This window comes from Culicoides brevitarsis, chromosome 3, assembly GCF_036172545.1.
Source record: "Culicoides brevitarsis isolate CSIRO-B50_1 chromosome 3, AGI_CSIRO_Cbre_v1, whole genome shotgun sequence".
Lineage (NCBI taxonomy): Eukaryota > Metazoa > Arthropoda > Insecta > Diptera > Ceratopogonidae > Culicoides > Culicoides brevitarsis.
The window spans coordinates 10226195-10246294 of NC_087087.1; the positions used below are offsets into that span (position 1 = coordinate 10226195).

Genomic DNA, 20100 nt, shown 5'->3' on the forward strand with positions numbered 1-20100 from the left:
TTTTTGTTGTTGCTCGTGAAAAGAAAAAAAACATTATTCACTGTTATTAATCCTCTTATTTATGTTCTTTGTGAATGAACGTTAACTTGTGTGCCTTTTACGAACGACAATCCGCGAGGCATTTCTATGAATAATATAAAGCATGAACACGCAAAAATTATCGAATCTTTCGATTGATGAACCTGAAAAAGAAAAATAATTTTTATTCAATTTTTTTCTTACCTGGTTCCTCTGAAAAAAAATCTTTTTTTTTTTGTCATAAAGAAAAATTGCAATTGTAATTTATTGAAAAATCGTGGGAACGACGAAATTTCATCAATTTTACTCGCAATTCGCTTGAGAGGTACTTGTCGAGACGTTTGATGCCTTGTTGATTACCCAACGGTATTCTCGCTTTTCACATCTTTTTTTTTCGCCAGCCTCTTTTGTTCGTAATTCAAGTAAGATCGTTTGAATTTGATTCTCTGATAATGCGGGTACTTATCTGGCAGTTTTATTGTTCCACGGAGCGAAACAAGGAGGCGACGCTTACACAATGCCATCGTTTTTTGCTTCTTCAACAGAGACATATAAATTAATCAGTGTAAATCGCCAAAGGCAAATCTGACACTTCTTCTGCGAAACATAAAAGGATAAGGATATTAGAAGAAAAATGAATGGAAGAGAAGGATTGAAAAAATTTGCAAGAGCGCCTTTTTTGTCTAAGATTTTCTATGCTAAAAAACCATTGACGACGGTTCAAAACGCTCGAAATGCTTAAGAGATGAACAAAGGAAAGAGTAAGATAAGATGACTTGTTAAAAAAAAAATTATAAAAGTGGAAGGAAATGATGTTTTAATAAGAAAACGAGTCGACAAGAAAAGTGATGTAACGAAAAAAATTTGTTGCGTTCAGCAGATTTTAATCTTTTCTATTTTTAACGATACATAATGAATAGCTCTCCTTAATAGCTTGGGAGATTCTACTTGTAAGATAAGCCCATTCATGAAAAAAAAATGGAGACGCCTGCTACTTTTATATTAAATTTTTTTTAATAGATAAAAATTGTTAATGGGCATTTATGAAGGCGTTTAACCTCGTCCTTCGCTTAAAAGTCAAGAAATAAAAAAGTTCAAATAAGCAACTGCATTGTTGTAGAAACTCGCTGCCGAAGTCAGAAGTAATATCATTATTTTTGTTATTCCCCACGCGAAGGCAAATATAGCACGACGGTGCACCATTAACAAAGATAAATTTAGCAAAAGACGTCTCTTTTACGACATAAATAATAAAGTAAGATGTTACGCAAACAACAAGCAGGCAAGAAAACAAGCACCGACTGCATTTTATGAATGAAGAAACATGACTTCACACAAATAATAATAAAAAAATCCTTCATAATAATTAAAAGAACCTTCTTCTTTTCTTCTTCTGCTTCTCGTGTGATCTCGTAGCTGTTTGATATTCTATTAAAATTAAGTGTTTCGCAATAAATGATTTGGCGAAAAAAAACTTGCGAGATATCAAAGTCTTTAAAATTTTTCAAATGAACAGGAAAGCTTTAAGATTCAAAATTGAAGGTAAAAACTGAAAATTTTAAGTTAATCTTAAAGAATTTTAAAGCTTTGAAGATGAAAACTTCGTTTGAATCAAAATCTGCTTAAAAATCTGACAATAACGCTTAGAAACAAGTAAAGGTCATTTGAAGGTCATAAGTTCATAAAAGCAAAAAGAGTCTAAATCCGTTCAAAAATTAATTGTTAATTATCAAGCAACTCATATTAAAAGGAATCTTTACAGTTTTTGAAGCACAGTACCAAAATATAGTTCACTAATTTCATCAAATAAGTTTTAAATCAAATAATCTTACTAAGAACTGATTTTGAGTTATCATTTCTTTTAAAGATTAATTAAATTAAAAACTTTTTTGATAAATTAATGAAATATATCGACAATTAATTAAAGAATTATTTTTTGAAATTAATGAACTGGTTAATTTTCGATTTTCAGTAAAATTTAAAGTTAAAGAAAATTTCTCTTTATGCAAAACTGCAATTTTTCACTGTGCCCAATGTCATCATTGTTAGAAAAAAAAATATGTGAGTAAGAAAGAGATACATATTTCACTATCATAATAATAAAAATATAATAAATTGATACTCAAACATAAAGCTAAGATGTTGATGACATGATGGCACACCATAACAAAGGGAATGAAAGAAATGGGTTGTCATTCTCATTTATTTCATTTTTCTTCTTCTTCTCTCCCTTTTTCGCTACTTACGTCGTATTATTGTTAGTTTTATCCGATTTTTCAAGCAGCTTGTGCGAAAAATGGAAGTGTTTGTGTGCATTGATGGTGATGATGATAATGGCAGCAACACTGAAGAGATGATATGTGTACTGTTAGTCTCGAGCCAGTTGTACTTGCTCAGTGGATTGCAAACGCAAAGCAAGGTCATACATCTCTTCAATTTTTTTTTCTGTCATTTTATGCTTTATTATGTCACACACTTGTTTGCGGATGATTTTTCGTTTCCGGAAAAAAGAGAGAAAAGAAATGCTGTTGCAGTTTTTTTTTGTCAAAAAAATATGTTGAATTTTTCATTTAATTTTTATCTGTTTATTTGGGGATTATTGCACGTTGGTTTTAAGTGAAAAATATATCGAATGGATAAAATTCGTAAATTTAAAAATTATTGTTTAAAAATTTTAAAATCTCTTTTTTTTCAAAAAAATATAAACTAAAAAATAAACATTTTAATCTAATTTTACGGAAATTATTATAAAATAAATTAAAACTAAAAAATTTATTTTTTTTTTAAGAAAAATTAAAAAGCTCAGTTTGTTCTAAGTTTGACTCAAATTATAAGAAAATTAATCAAAATTTAAAAATTTTTCAAAATTTTGACAGATTTGAATAAAAATTTCATACATGTCAATTCAAAAAATGACCGTTAAAAATTTGAAAATTAATTTTTCGCTAAACGCTTAATTTTCAGGCTATGATATAAACGAAAAAATACCTTCTAAATATTTTTCTGATTTAAGACTTTGAATAGGTCCTCTAAAAGTTTTGAAATTTTTTGCTTGGTTTGAATTAATTGAAGTAAATAAAAGAGGCCTTTTTAAAAATTAGGCCTAACATGGAAAAATTCCTTCATAAGAGGCCCAATTTTTAAAAAGGCCTAAATTGAATCCTTTTATGAATCGAAAATGAGTTAATTTAACCTCTTTCTGGATATTGATTGGATTAAATCAACCCCTTTTGAGTCTTTAAAAGTTCAAAAGGCATTAATTGAATCTTTTTCGAAATCAATATCGATCAAAAGAGGTTAAATTAATCCATTTTCGATTCATAGAGTTAATGCATCGGATATGTGCCTCTCATTCACATTTGGAGCTGCCATTTTCGTCTTCCTCCGTAATTTTCTTCTCCGAAATGTGTGAATGACGTTTATTCAAGAATTACATTTTTCTGCCTCCATTGAAAGGAACTGTTTGTACATGGTGAAAAATGATGTGTTACGAATTCCATTAAAACACTTGACAAGATATCTCTTACCGAGCAGTCACTTTCTGACACATTTATTGGTTTGCACTGAAATTTATCCGTCATCACGGGCTGCCATTTGGCGATGGCATACCTTCGTCAACATCTTATCGACAAAGGTCTCTCGCACTCTTGTCTTAAAGGTGAAATGGCCCGTTATATGGTGATGACGACAAAATTGGATAATCTCCATCAAAAAAGTTGAGTGGGGAGAGTAATGATGACATAAAAATAAATGTTCAATCATTCAAAAAAGTGCGCAATTCCTTGAAAAATATGCAAAAGACGCGCGAAGAGACAAGACCTTGTAGCAGCACTTAATAATATTAATAGCTATCATTATTGCTCGTCCCTCGTCGCGTCTCTTGAGAGACGAAAGCATCTTATGCCAATATATCGGGAATTTTTTCCCTTCCTCTTTCAATTTTTTTCTTCCTCATTGTTTTTTCCATCCCCCTCCCAATGTCATCGATACAGCAGCAATCGGAAGTGAAATGGAGACAGCGATAAATGGAAAAACATTCGAGACGATTTACTGAGTTTGTAACGACTTATCTAGGTCATTTTCGATCAAATTTATCCCCATTCATCCACTCTTGCTATCTTCTCTTCTTTCGTCTCGCTGAATTGCGCTACCTACATAAATATTGGATTAGAAGATTTTTGTAATAATTTTTTATGTTATACAATTTTTAACAATAGAACGGCAACTTTCATCTATCCGACGAAGCAAACAAAAACCACAACAATACGAGCCACAAATACGATACGATGAGGAATTTTTATGGAAAGTCGTTTTCTTATTATTTACTACACTCGATGTATTATGAGAGTAAAAGGGGCAAACAAAAACAAGTTGCGTTAACGGGTAAACATGAAAGATGGGCTAAAGTGCCTTTTATATAGAAAAAAAAAAAAAAATTTTTTTTTTTTCTAAAAAAATTTTTTTTTAGATTTCTCTAAAAATAAAAAAAAATTATTTTGTATTTTTATTTTAAATTAAAAAAAATATTTAATAAATTAATTTAATTTAATTTTTATTATTTAATAAATAAATTTAATTTTTTTTTTAATTAATTCATGCTGGTATTATTTTTTTTTTAATTTTAAAATATATTTTTTTTTAATTTTTAAATAAAAAAAATATTTAATAAATTAAAATTAATTAATTAATTTATTTATTTATTTAAAAAATAATTTTAAATTTAATTAATTAATTTTTTTTATTTAATAAATAAATTTAATTTTTTTTTAAATTATTCATGTTGGTTTTATTTTTTTTTATTTTTAAATAATTTTTTTTAATTTTTAAATATTTTTTTTTAAATTTTTAAATAAAAAAATATATTTTATAAATTAAATTTTAATATTAATTATTAATTCTATTATTATTTTAAAAATGATTTAATTTATTATTATTTTTTTATTTCATTAAATTAAAAAAATATTTTTAATTAATTTATTTACGTATTTTTAATTTTTAAATAAAAAAAATATTTAATTATTTTAAAATTAATTTTAAATTAAACTAATTACTTTATTTTTTTAAAATTAAATTAATAATTTTTTTAATTATAATTATTCCAATATGCAAAAAAAAAGAAATTAAAACAAAAAAAAATATGAAATTCGAAAAAAAATTATTTTTCATGTTAAAAATAAGAAAATTCTTCAATAGAATCCTCAAAAGAGCTTTTTTTTCATTTTTTAAAATTTCTAAACACAAAACGCAGAAGACCGAAAAAATATTGCAGAAAATGGTAAAATATGTTTCTTCACCAAAAAAAAAAAAATATAAAATTATTATTACGTAAATATCTAAGGAAAGGAGAAGTTATTATTCCGTTCACGTTTTTCAAATTTTTTTGGTGTCTTTTGTGGCGCTTCAAGTGGATTTGTGTCTCTCACTCTTTCTAACGCCACAGATGGATTAATTTTGTTGGTTAAAAGCAACATCAAAAAGAATTTTGTTCTCATTACACGCGGCACAAAGACACAAAGAGAACACGCAAAAAAAAATCCACAAGTATTATGATTTATACATTTGTCCTTGCAGCTAAAAATATATTAAACAAAGGTCATGAAGCACACTTTATATTTCATTTAACTTGTATTCGATCCAAAATATTCTTCTGCCATTGTGTTCGTTAATCCAGAAAACAAAACTTTGCGTTGCGGAGATAAACAGAAAGGCAGTGTAAGGGAAACATTCTTTTTTGGCCGAGCGCATGAAATGTAAATAAGAGTGGCTTATTTTTTTATGGCAAGCAAGAAATTTATGAGATAAAGACATGAAAAAAAAACAAAAGGAGGTCGTCGGTCAAATTATTTTTTTTAATACTGGAACGTTCCCCAATTTATGGTTTCTTATTATCTGTTGTCGTCAGTAGTCATGTTCATGTTAATGGTATTTTATGTTTTTTATTCTATTTTGTTTTTGGTCTGGTTTTTCCTAAATTTTGTTTTTTATTTAAATATATTTTAATTTTTTTTTTAATAATTTTTCATAAAATTTATTTGTCTTAAATATTTTTTTATTTATTTTTTAAAATAATTGTTTTTTATTTTAATTTTTTTAATAATTTTATTTTTTTAAATTTTGATTGAATTATTTTAATATTTTTTTTTATAATTTTTTAAAATTAATTTATTTTAAATTGTTTAATTTTATCGATTAAATATTTTTTTAAATTTTATTTAATTTTTAAATATTAATTTATTTTTTTATTTTTTTATAATTTAAATATTTTTAATTTTTTTCGATTTTTTAAATTTTTTTATTTTAATTATTTTTTAAATTAAAATAATTTTTTTAAAAAATTTTCAAATTAATTTTTTTTTATTAAAGTATATTATTATTTTATTGATTTTTTAAAAAAAAATTTGAAAAAAAATAATTTTTTACTATTTTATGAAATAAAAAATTTTTTAAATTAATTTTAAAAAAAAAAAAAATTTATTGAAAATTGAAAATTTTTTTAAATTATTTAATTAGAGATTTTTAATTCTTACAAAAATATTCAAAATCTTTTTTTGCTAATTCAAAATTATTTCGAAATTTTTTTATCGATTTTTTTTAAACATGGAAGGACAATTTCTCGTTTTTTGACGACCATTACATATAATTTGGTTACAGCTTTGAGATTTTGAGTAAGTACCCATTATTATTACCAATACCGAGTTTTCCTGTTGTTGTTGTTGTTTAAAATTTTCAAAATTAATTTTAATTTATATTAATTAAATTCCCCAATTTAAATGTAAAAAATTAAAAATTATTAAATGCAAATACAGAGAAAAAATAATTAATTAAATGAATTATAAATAAAAATTAATTTTAAATACAACTTAATAAAATAAAAAAATAATGTTTTAAGTAATTTTGAAATTAAAAAAAATGCTTGTTTTTTTTAAAACAAATAAAAACAATTAAAATTTAAAAATTAATTGAAAATTGAAATTATTTAATTAAATTCAATTTATTTATTAAAAAAAAATTAAAAAATATTTTTTTAGATTTTTTTTCACAATATTTTTTAAAAAATTGTGAAATCGAATTTTCTTGCTGATTCAAAATTATTAATCGAAACTTTTTTTTATCTTGTTTATTCCAGAAAAAAAGCCGAAGTAAACATGGAAGGACAATTTCTCGTTAGACAGATTTATGACGACCAAATTACATATAATTTGGTTACAGCTGCCGTTGAGATTTTGAGTAAGTACCCATTATTATTACCAATACCGACTTTTCCTGTTGTTGTTGTTGTTGTTGTAACTCAAGTTGTGGCAATTTCCCATTCAATTTTAAGATTGTTATCATTACTCCCGTCGTTGTCCCCAATTTAAATTTAGGAAGGAAAGACAAGAAGCTTATTAAATGCAAATACAGAGAGACTTCTTGAAATATGGCCAAATATTGTGATTAGATGGAATTATAAACAAAACAATTAATTTTCCGGGGGATGTTAATATCTTTTCAGTTTCATGTAATTTACATGACTTTGCCGAAATTGTAATAATGTTTTAAGTAATTTTGAAATCTGCTTAACAAGATGACGAGGATGCTTGTTTTTGTTGGTAAATACACGACTTCATTAATGATATATTTTTTTATATATTTTTTTTTTATATTTTTTTTAATAATTTTTTTTAATAATTTTTTTTAAATATTTTTTTTATATATTTTTTTTTATATATTTTTTTATATATTTTTTTTAATAATTTTTTTTAATGACGGGCGAAGTTACTTATTCAGAAAATATTAAAATTTATCCTCTCAATGTTGGAAAAGTAGGGCACTAAAGAAAACTTGATGGACTGTGAAAAGACACAAAATGTTAAGAGCGATACTTTATGAAGAAATAAAATGTTTAGAAGATGTCGTTTTGAGACTTTTACATTGTAAAAATGAGCATTAAAGCTGGCGTGAAATGAACAATTTTATCGCATTTTAATTCGCGTTTTTAAATTTTATGCGACTTTTAAATGAATTTTATGATTTTCTCATAATTTTCTTAATTTTAATGGATTTTTTTTTAAATAAGTATGTGAGTTTGAACTTTAAAAAAATTTTTAAAAAAAATTATTAAAATTCATTTAAAAAAAATTAAAAATCATATAAAAGTTCTTAAAATTTTTTTTTATTTTTTTTTTAGGCTTTTATATGATTTTTAATTTGTTTATAATGAATTTTGATTTTTAATTTTTTAAATTCACAAAGAAAAAATTGTAATTTTACAAAATTTTTTACTGGAATTAAAATTTTTTTTTATAAATTTTTTTCAAATCATTTAAAACTTTTGAGTGACTCTTAAGTTTTTGATTTCTTTTATTAAATAATAAATTTAATTTAATTGTTAATTTTATAATTTTTTTTAAAATAATTCTCCTTAATTTTTTTTCAAATAAAAAAAATAATAATTTTTAGAAAAAAAAAATAATTTTGGGATAAACTAAATTTTTTTAACAAAAGAACAATTTTATTTTTTTTTAAATTTAATTAATATAATTTTTGGGCTTAATAAAAGCTTTGTTTCATAACCTTCACATTTTGCTTTGATTTAATATTTTTTTTTAATTTAATAATTTTTGAATTTTATTTCAATTAAAATTTCACAAAAAATATAAGAAAAAATTTGTAATAATTCTTTACAAAATTTGAATTTAGAACTAAAATTTTATTTATTTTTATTTATTAATTTTTCATTTATTTAATTATTTTTTTTATTTATTTATTTTTTTTTTTGTATTTTATATTTATTTTTAAATTTATTTCAAATAAAATTTTAAGGACTTTTAGTCTAATGTAAAATTTAAATTGAATTTTTTTTAATTTTAAATTTTTTTTTTCAAATTTAATTAAATAAATTTAGTTTTACAAAAGAAATAACGATAATTTAAAAAAAAAACTTAAATTTTGTCTCAAAAGATTAAATTTACAAAAAAAAACCTCAACAGTATCTTCTTCTTTTGCCAGAAATCAACAGTTTCTCACACCAAACCGTCTGCTTTTCATCACTTTCTCAACTTCATCCTTTTTTCCAGATAAATACCGCGTTTTTCCTCTCAAACACACAAAGCAAAAAAAAAGTGCGAGGCCCTCGTTTAACAATAAGTGTCGGATTTTATGTTCCTTTTAACCTTTAACACACAAAGCCCCTCATTCGTTTATCATTTTATTTACATTTTATTCCATAATTTTTCATTTTTTCTCCATCTCCGCCGTTCCTTTCGTCGCATCGTGTGTGTGTGCGAACAAACATTCTCCATTTCAGCCTAATAACATTACAGAAACTAACACAAAACGCTTATGGGCAAACCATGTGTTCTGTGTGTGTAGTTAATAGATAAAAATGAGTTATTAGGTAGATCAGTTGCGTTCGCTCCCATGTTCGAGAGAAAAAGAGCAGCAGCCGAAACCACAGAACCAACATCTGAATGTTACCCCAAAAAATAAACTTTTTCTATTACAAAAATTGTTACATTTTTGGTCTTGTTCAACTTTTTTTTTTGCTGTTCAACTTTTTTTTTGTAAATTTTTTTTGAATGGAATTTCAGCAAATTTAAAGCACTTAATTAAATCGACCAATTTTGTAGCAATTTAACATTTTATTTGCTTTTCCTTCCACTAAATTTCCGGAAATTTTGTCACAATAACGATTTAATTACAACTAATTAATTCTATTTTTTTTTTCGGGAAACATCAAAAACAGGAAATTTCGTTGTTGTTGAAATTATTGTTGGTCAAATTTGTTATTTTTATTTCTTTTCTTTTTTTTCGCAGACATTCCTGCCAGTGACATTCTCGAGCTCTTCGGCAAAATATTTTTCGAATACTGCCAAGATGCTGGCTACGATAAAATTATGCAAGTGCTTGGAGCGACACCGAGAGATTTTTTACAGGTAAAAACTTTTGTTTTATTCTTCGTTTTATTACGAATCTTTTTTTTTATATTAACGATCGTCATCAACATCATCATCATCATCAAGTGAGTGTGCAAGGGATGGCACAGACAGATAAAATTTATACAGAAGAGAATAGGAGAAGAAAAAATTGCATGTCAGAATATTTATGGTTGAGTTGAAATTATAATTTATTTTTATAAATGTGATGTTGTGTCTATATGAGCAAGCCAAGCTAGATAGAGGGAAAAATTTCTTTACACAAAAGTTGCATTTTTCAGATCGTTTGGATCTTTGTGTGTGGGCAAAGAAACGGAAACAAACAATATACTGAGGTATTAAGGCACTGGGATTTGGTACAGAGGAGTTTACTTAATTTTTTTTAAGCGTTTTTATTTCTTTCCGATTTTTAACTTTATTTTTTTTTTATTTAATTTTAATTTTTAATTTAAGTTTTGAATTTTTTCAAAAAATCATGAAACATTTCTTTCTTTTTTTTGCTTGATTTTCATTAATGAGAATAAATTTTAAGTTCGAAATGACTTAAAAAAATGTTATTGAATTTTATCTGGATGTTTTTATAATTTTTTATTTTAATTTTTCGAAAACATTTATTTTTTCCTTGATTTTTTCATTAAAATTCTATTTAAGATTTTTTCAGTAATTTTTTTTTTCAATTTTTTAAAGAAAAAAAAATTAAATAATTTCTAATTGTCTTGAAGATACATGAAAAAATTGTCAATCAGTTACTTAAATTTTGAAAATATTTTTTTCCCTGCTTTTTAGTGATTTTTTTTATAAAAAAAATATTTAAAAATATTTTCTTTAAAATAAATTAAAAATCAAAAGAAAAAATTAAAAAAATTATTAAAAAAAAATTGTGAATTTTTATATTAAATCCTGCAAGCTTATAAATTTCTAAAAATTATTAAGCATTTTTGAATTTTTGTCCCAATGCACAATTTGACATTTCATCCCATAGCACATTTGGATTTTCTGACCCAAACCACATTCTAAATTTTGTAGCCTCATGTACAATTTGACATTTCTCATGTTTTTATCCCAATGCACATTTTGCAGATTCTTTGAAATTTTTACTGAAAAAAAAATTGTTAAGATCAGTTTTAAATGTGCATTGGGTCAAAAAAAAATATCCAAATGTGCTGTGGGATAAATTTTTTTATTCCAATTAAAATTTTAAAGAATCTCAAAATGTGCACTGGGGTAAAAACTAAAAATTTGCTTTTGACCAAAAAATTCAAATGTGCAATGGGACGAAATTTTAAAATTTAATTTTAGTAAACAACCCTGTATTGATTGTTTGCTCACCTTTTCATATTTGCTTTCAAAAATAGCAAAATTGTGTAAGACTGCAATTCATCCAATTCTCCACGGACCAATTTTCCAATTCAACTGCATTTATTCTTCGTGTAAAATCCGACTTTGATTAGGCACTTCTTCGTAAAATAAATAAAAAAATGAAAACATTTTATCTCACAAAATAAACCAAAAATCAATAAATTGACTGATTTATGAAGCAATTCTTCAAAGCTGTGTTCGATGCTTATAAATATCGCTATAGATTTCTCAAAAAAAAAACCTTATTTCATTTCCCGTTTCCTGTGTCTCTGTGTGTGAGAACGGAACATATTTCAAGGAAACAAAATTATGACAAACTTGTAGCGGGACGCGCAATAACAGCAACACTCGAAACATCATCATCTGTGAAAAATGTTGCTGTTGACTTAAATAAACTGTTCGTTTCTCCGTGTTGTTCTTCGGAAGAAACGAATGAGGGCGCGAAAGACGTATGACAGTATTAATTCAATTTTTATTATTATTGCCGTCGTCTACGAATCACGTAAAATATCGCAGCAGCAGTGGTTGCGTTGTTTAGTGTAAAATATGACATAAATTCAATTTAACTAGCGATAAATTTTTGCTATAAACTTTATAAATCAGTTTTTTTTTGTTTCGCAAGTTGTCGGGTGTTGTAATAGAAAATATATAATAATTTACTGTTGTTTCAGTTAACTTTTTTTTTCGGGGTAGTTTGCTGTACGGCAGCGGAGAAAGCGATAAATTTCTGCTGATTATGTCTGTGTGGCGAATGCAGCCCGTTAAATTTTTTATCGTGCCAACACACATGAGAGATAAACAATTTAGCAAGACAATTAACTTTTGTTCGTGCGAGTTTGATGATGCGAGGCGATGCACTGTGTGAGAAATGTAAAATTAATGAACTGTTTTGCGGGACCAGACGTTTCCGCTGAATTTTTTATGAGAATGGATTTTGTGGAAGATAAAGTAATTTTTTATGATTTTTTTTTTATTTTTTTATGAAAATTGAATTTTTTAAAGATTTTTTCGTATTTATTTCATATTGTTCGACTTTCAATTTAATTAAATTAAATTTTAAAATTTAAATCTTTTTTTTTTAATTTTGCTCACAAATTTTAAGGGTTTCTCGATTTTTTTTCAATTTTTAAGGCTTTTCCACTTTCTTCTGATTTTTGAGCCGTTTTCTATTTTTTTCACATTTTAAAGACTTTTCATGTTTTTTTTTTACATTTTTGAGTCGTTCCTAAATTTTTTTAAACTTTTCTGGGAGATACGGGAAAAGCTATAAATTGACAAAAACTTTAAATTTTGAACATTTTATTTTGATTTAGTTTTCAAGGCTTTTCTCGACTTTCTTCAGATTTTCGAGACATTTTCTATTTTTTTTACATTTTAAGGACTTTTCATGATTTTTTTCGATTTTTTTTAAATTTTTGAGTCATTCCTTAAATTTTTTAAACTTTTCTCGATTTTCGTTATAATTTCAAGCTAATTTTTTCCTTTATCGCATTTTGTATAACTTTCTCCATTTTTCTTAAGATTTTAAGGCTTTTCTTATGGCTTTTCTCATTTTGTTAAACTAAAAGCTATTTTTTAATTTTTTTCACATTTTTAAGATTTTTAAAATTTCAAAAAAAATTTTTTTTGAAAAGACTTTCTTCGTTTTTCTTCAAATTTTCAAAATTTCTCGATTTTGATTTTTTATTCGATTTTTCACAGACATTTAAATGTTTTATTTTTTTTAAAACTTTTCTCTCCTTATTTCAAACTTTGGAGCCAACTTATCATTTTTTTTCATATTTTTTTAATTTCTTCTAAAATTTTGATAGCTCTTAAAACTTTTCTCTCCCTTTTTCAAGATTTTACAAAACTTATCATTTTTTTCAATTTTTTTTTCTTCAAATTTTTACAAATTTTTCTCAAATTTTTAATTTTTTTAAATTTTTCTCAATTTTTTTATTGATTTTCGCATTTTAAAGCAATTCTTTTCACAAAAAAATCAGATTTTCAAAAAAAAAACTTTTTTTAATGAGCAACCAGTCGTTTCCTCCATTGTTATTTTTGCTTCTTTCCATTGCCATTTCCCAAATTGACTGTAAAGCATTTGTTATGAGAAATTAAGTCGATCCTTCTTAAAAGAAAATAAAATAAAGCACAAAAAGGAATGTCTCGTTACATTGTGTATCTCTTCTAACAATCGTTCTCTTTCTCTAAATTTTCGCATTGACGACGCCAACAACATTCCATCCAAACAAATAAAAATATCGTAAAAACATCCACTTTTGCATGCATCAATTGCATAACAAAGGCCAAGTGTGAAAATGTTCTTCTTCAGAAAACTTTTTTTTTCCCAGCTTTTGTGTGATTCCTCTTATGTTTTTCTGTGTATTTGAAGTGCACACTTGGAAAAATATTTCACATTTTATCATCATCATCATTTCTCTCTCTCTCTCTTGCTCCATTTCAAATGGATATTTGTTTGTTGATGTCTGTTTGCCTATTTGCCTGCTAAATGCTAGTTTGATTTTTTTATTTTTTTTCTTCTTCGTCATCTGTGTAACGATTGTTGATTTGACCAAACTAATGAATTTTCTGCATCGATAAGTTTTTTTGCCATTACTCATTCGGATATCATTAATTTTGTTGTTTTTATTTCATCGAGAACAAAACATATTTTTTCGCAGTGAACTTGAATGGGATTCCGATGGTGGTGAAGTTAACTAGCTGACAAATGACGTCAGTGAAAAATTTAAAAAAAATATTATAAAAAAAATTATTTTTATTGGAAAAATAAAAAGTATTTTTTTTTTTTGATTTAAATTTTTTTGATTTTGGGATTAAAATAAATTTTAAAAATAAGAAAAAAAATTAAATAATTATTTTTTTTAAATTAGAAAATTATTTAATTTTTAATTATTAAATTTTTTTAGATTTTTTATTTAATAAATTTGAATTTAATAAAATTCTTATATTAATAAAATTTAAAAAAAGAAAAAAAAAATTAATTGATTAAAAATTATTAAAATAATTAATTAACAAAATATAATTAATTTATAAAAATAAATATAAAATAAATCAAAAGTGAAGACAATTTTTTTTTATTTTTTTTAAATTAATTTTTTTTTAAATTAATATTTAATTTTTTTTCAAATTAAAAAAATATTTAATTTTTAAAATTTTTTATTTAATTAATTAAAATTTAATTTAATTTCTTAATACCTAATAATAATAATTAAAAAATAAAATTAAATTAAAAATAAAGAAATAATTAATTTAAAAAATCTTCTATTTTAAGTCTCAAATTGAGAAAAATTGTTGACTTATTTTAATTTTTTTAAATAAATTTTTCTATTTTTTTTTAAATAAATTTTAATTTTTTTTAAAATAATTTTTTTTATTTTTAAAATTTGTTTAGATTTTTTATTTAATTAATTTAATTTTTTAATTAATAAAATTAAAGAATAAAAAAATAATTAATTTAAAAAAATTAAAATAAGTCAAAAATTTTTCTAACTCCGAAAAAAACTGTTAAAAAATTTGTAAAAATATTCTTTGCCATCCCATTCACTCAAAAGTTGATGACATCAAGTAAACCTCCATAAAAAGCAAACAAAAATAACATTTTATTGATTTTCCATGCAATATTTTTCCATGCTGCACACAGAATTTGGATGCACTCCACGATCATCTGGGCACGCTGTATCCGGGTAAGTAATTTTGCCGTTTTCTGTTGTGTATTTCCTCGTCATTGATTTATGTAAATTCGGTTATCTCCGTACCCACGATCGATATACGCGCAAATATTCCGGATATGCAAAAATTTCGTTCCGCATATGTGTGCCAAAATGATTCACATCTGTGTCATTTCTTCTCCTCTTTGTTCTTCGTCGTTGCGTGCGTGATAAATAAGGGAATGACATTGTAATGTGGAAGGAAAAAAAAAGAGTCGACACAGGCGGAGACGATGGTAGGAGGAGAGGCATGGAAGCGAGATGGAATTTTGCCAGTTTTTTTGTTTTTCGACATGCGAGACGACTAAATAGATAGAGGAAGACAACAACAAGAAACAAAAAATAAAAACTTAAATACTTCGTGAACTTGGGAGAAGGAAAAAAAGATAGAACAATGATACAGAAATTTTTGCAAGGATGTCACCTCTGACTTCCTCTATTATGTTCCGTTTGACACACTTTTATTCGATTTGTGCGAATGAGTATGATAAAAAATTGGGTTTTGTTTCTTTCGGAATGAAAGTTTTTGAGGCCGGAACAAGTTTTTGATAGAAAGTTTGTCTTCTCTATTCATAAATAGTTCGAAACAAAATTTCATTCAAAGAAATTTTAATTAAATTTTTAACCTTTTAGTGTTATAATTATTTAAAACTTTTGCAATTTCCTCAGAATTTACAAAAGTTTATCAATATTTGAAGAAAGTAATCTTAGAATATACGATTCGATATAAAAATTCAAAGAAAATCTCTAAAGGCATTCTAAGAACGTCTATCAATGAGTTTGAAATTAAATCAAGAGCTTCAGAACCTATCGAGAAGTCTAAATTTGGTCGAGACAATTTTTGTTGTGAAATCGGGAATTCGTTACCTTTCGGATGAAAAACGGATGAGATCAATAAGGGATCAAAAACAATTCTTTAGGAGTCAAATTCATACCTTTAAGTGATCAGAACACTCATAAAGGATGAATTTGGCTCATAAGAAATTAATTTTAGGAGATCAAACTTATACGTTTTTCATACGTTAGGCAATCATAGAAGTTATTATTCAGAGAATCAACTCATCTGATCCAAAAATTTTCTATATCATAATGAAATCGACTTTAACCTCATCTTTAATCATGAAATCCTGAATTAGAAGCCATAGACTAAGAACACATTCTTTCTGAATTAACCTTAACTAATTTTCTAAACTTCTAAGAGAATTTCTCATCGAGAATATTTTTCTTCTTCAGCTCTATGCGAAAGTCTTTCCCATATTAACTAGTTTGCTGTAACATTTATCAAAAACGTAAAACTTCCTATTTATCAAATTGGTTTGTATTCACGAAATTCGTTATATAGCAACATCGGTACTATATAGCGAATATCAAAAATATTCTAATATACAACTGGATTTTTCATCCCAGTGCATATTTTAACTTTTTAAAGTATTATACACTCGATATTTGCCCCAGTTTGCATTTAAAAATATTTATCCCAATGCACATTTAAGATTTTTGACCCAAGGCGAATTTAAAAACTTTGACCCAATGCACATTTAAAAGCTTTGACCCAATGTAAATTCATCATTTTTGAACCATTTGACATTTTAATTAAATTGGCCCAGTACACATTAAAAAGTTTTGACCCAAAACACATTTAAAAATTTCGCCCCAGTTAACATTTTTGAATTTTTACCCCAATTTACATTAAATACCTTTGTCCCAATGCACATTTTTGGTTTCTAACCCTGCTCAAATCGTACAATTCGTTGATTTTTGCTATATGGGGATTCACTATATAGCATTTTCGTTAAATGGGAAATTGTACGTACTACCATATTTATTTTCATGAGTTTTGAGCTCGATTTTGTACTTTTTGTAGTGATGCGATATCTTCTTTTTTCAATTCAGAAACAATATTGAACTGCAGTAGTCTATATGAGCGCCATCCAGTTTGTTGATCTAATTTGTTTTCTCTTTATTCCTTGTGAAATTTTATAATGGGTTCTGTTCGTCAGTTTTTTATAATCCATGTGATTAATAGATTTGTTGTAATAGAGTCGAAATAGAGTTGAATCGATTGTCACATCTGCTTTGAAAATCTAGTTTAATTGTTTCACATTCATCATGTTAATTCCGTTTGTTAAGGATTCTTCTGTAAAAAAAGGCAAAGGCGGTAAAATATAAATTAAATATTTTTATTTGTTGAATGATCGAAATCTTGTCAAGTTATTCTTTACTTAATTTAAATTTATTTTAATTTTCAAAAAAATCCAAAATTTGGTCGAAAGGCTGAAAAAATTTTATTTTTGACTTATTTCAACTTAAGTTTGAATTTAAGTAATTTTTACTTAATTTATTTTTTTTAATTCTTAAAAAATAAATATGGTTTTTTTCTAAAATTTAATTTCTAAGTTTAAGTCAAAATATTTTTTAAAACTTAAACTTTAGTTTAATTCATTCAAAAGCTTAAGTTTAAAAGATAAGATGAAAAATTTAAATAAATGGAAAATAAAATCTTACTTGTAACATCCTTCCAACATGTTTTCCCTTACAAAGACACACTTTCACCAAAAACTAGTAAATTTCGGATTGTCAATTAAATTCCATTCGTTCTGCTGCTCCATTTCGCCAACTGTGCCTCATTTCAATATTTCCCTCGTAAATCGCTCGTAATGCAAAATTGATTGAGCTTCCCTCGCAAACGAGTGTCTCTGGCAGTAACAGTTGATAAAAAGTAAATAATAAATAAATCTCTTACCATTTTGTGTGTCTTTGTGCGTTTCTCTGTGTGTCTCTTAATTATCATACTAATCCAAAAATGATTCCGCAAAAGTTTTTTTCGTCTAATTCTCTCTGTGTTATTTATTTCTTTAGGAATGCGAGCGCCGTCGTTTCGGTGCACAGAAGGCGAAGATGGCACATTGATTCTTCATTACTATTCAGATCGAGATGGATTAGAGCACATTGTTATTGGAATTGTAAAGGTAAGGAATGACGTAAATTTGTTTGCTTTTTTCTCTCCTTCTTCGTTTTTTTCTTTCTTTGCAATTGTGTCTATTTCGTTTTGTTGATGTGGCGAAAGGAGACTTGGAGAATTGTTGTCTGTCTCTGACGCAAATTGAACACAAATGAACGAGATTATTGATGATAACGCTAAATTGACAGATATGATTGATTCGTTTCATTCCCCTCCGGTTTCGTCAGACACCTTTTTTTTAAATTCAGCAGTAAATTTAATAAACTTTGTTCTTCTTGCGAATTCGTGTCACGTGGTTGTGTGGATTTTATTTTTCTTCCAACTGGGCAAGCAGCAGACAGGATATGAAAAAAGTTTCTTATTATTTATTTCTTGTTGCTTCTGCTGACACAGAAACACATTGCGAAAAAAATAACGAAGAAGAAGGAAAAAAAATTAAATTACCCTTATCCTAAACAACAACTTTTTTTCGTGTTATTTTTTCACGGGAAATTAGGCAGTGGCATCAAAACTTCACGGCGTTGACGTTGACATCCAAATTATCAAACGGAAAGGTGATCCATTATATCTGCCGGAGGAAACGAGAAAAAATCCCGTCAAGACAAAATGTAGTAATACCAAACAGCAACAACAAGAAAACAATAAAAATTGCTTAACAATAGATAGCAGCTGTAGTGATAGTAATAACAGTTGTTGTACGACAACGACAACGATAACGACGACGACGACTACAGCTACAAACAATAATAATAAATTAGAAAATGGGAACAATAATAATTTGTCAGAATGTCCGAACGAATTTATGTCTTCGAATAATAGGAATGGATTGGCAAGCAGTCCAAGTGATTCATGTACTACTACAAATAGTAAGTAATTTTTTTTCGTTACTTTTTGAATCTGATACAAGGGAAGAGAAGAAGATGGAGAAAGTACAGAGAAATTGAATTGAATTTTTTGTGAGGGAAATATTAATAAATTTTTAACACAAAAGATTTAATTTTTTTGAAAGCTTTTAGTTTTAAAAGGAAATACAAAAGAAAATGAACAATTCAGGATTTGATATGAAAATTTCAGCTTTTGAATGAAAGTACTTCAGTTTTACTTTTTAGCTGTTGAAAAGATTTTTTGTGGGTCTTAAATAATTTTTTAAATTAAATTTTTTAAAACTGACCTAAATCTAAGGTCTTTAAAGGGTTCTTAGACATTCTTAGCTCTTAAAACTAAATTTAGTTTTTTTTTTAAATTTTACTTTTTGTGATTTCTGAACTTAGATTCTACTTTTATAGGAAGTTTAAGATTCCCTTATTTTATACTTTTTAGTTCGTTTTTAAATGTTATATTTTTAGTATTTTTTAACAGTTTTTTTCTAATTTTTCTAATAGATGAAAATTTTTAATATATTTTAAAACATTTTTATATATTTTTTTTAAATATTCTTTTAAAATATTTTTAAATTTTTTTTTTATATTTTTTAAAATAGGTATATTTTAATATTTTTTATAAATTTTTTTAAAATTTTTTTTTAAATATTTTTTTAATTTAAAAAAAAACTAAATTTAGTTTTAAGAGCTAAGAATGTCTAAGAACCCTTTAAAGACCTTAGATTTAGTTCAGTTTTGAAATATTTAATTTAAAAATTAATTTTATACCCTCAAAAAGTACTTTTAAAAGCTCAAAAGTAAAACTGAAGGACTTTAATACAAAAAATAAAATTTTCATATAAAATCCTGATTTGTTCATTTTTTTATGTGAGGATTTTTTTCTGTTATTTTCTTAAAGTAAAATCTTACTTTATAACCTGAAATAAAATTCACAAAATATTTATTTTAAATATTTTTATTAATTTTTTATTTTTTTTTTAATATTTTTTATATTTTTTTTATTTATATTTATTGTATTTTATGAAAAAAAATAATTAAATTTAAAATTTTCTTTAAAAATTCAATTTTAATTTTTTATATTTTATTAAAATTAAAATTATATTTTATTAAAATTATTAATATTAATTAACTAATATTAAAATTAAAATTGAATTTTTAAAGAAAATTTTAAATTTATAAAAATTTAAAAAATAGAATTTTTTTTCGACCTTCATAAGCTTTTTAAATGAAATTTCGAAAATTTAATATTTTTT

The 20100-nt window shown here is 25.0% G+C and overlaps 1 protein-coding gene across 3 annotated transcripts in view; it reads left to right on the forward strand.

The window, feature by feature from the left end:
• LOC134834057 (guanylate cyclase soluble subunit beta-1) overlaps positions 1-20100 on the forward strand; it is a 74618-nt gene that overhangs the window by 24710 nt on the left and 29808 nt on the right. For all 3 annotated transcript variants that reach the window (XM_063848581.1, XM_063848583.1, XM_063848582.1), the window contains 5 exons: positions 7145-7245; positions 9814-9932; positions 14938-14980; positions 17864-17973; positions 18463-18832. In XM_063848581.1, the coding sequence (XP_063704651.1) occupies positions 7145-7245; positions 9814-9932; positions 14938-14980; positions 17864-17973; positions 18463-18832 (743 nt within the window). The remainder of the gene's footprint in view (positions 1-7144; positions 7246-9813; positions 9933-14937; positions 14981-17863; positions 17974-18462; positions 18833-20100) is intronic.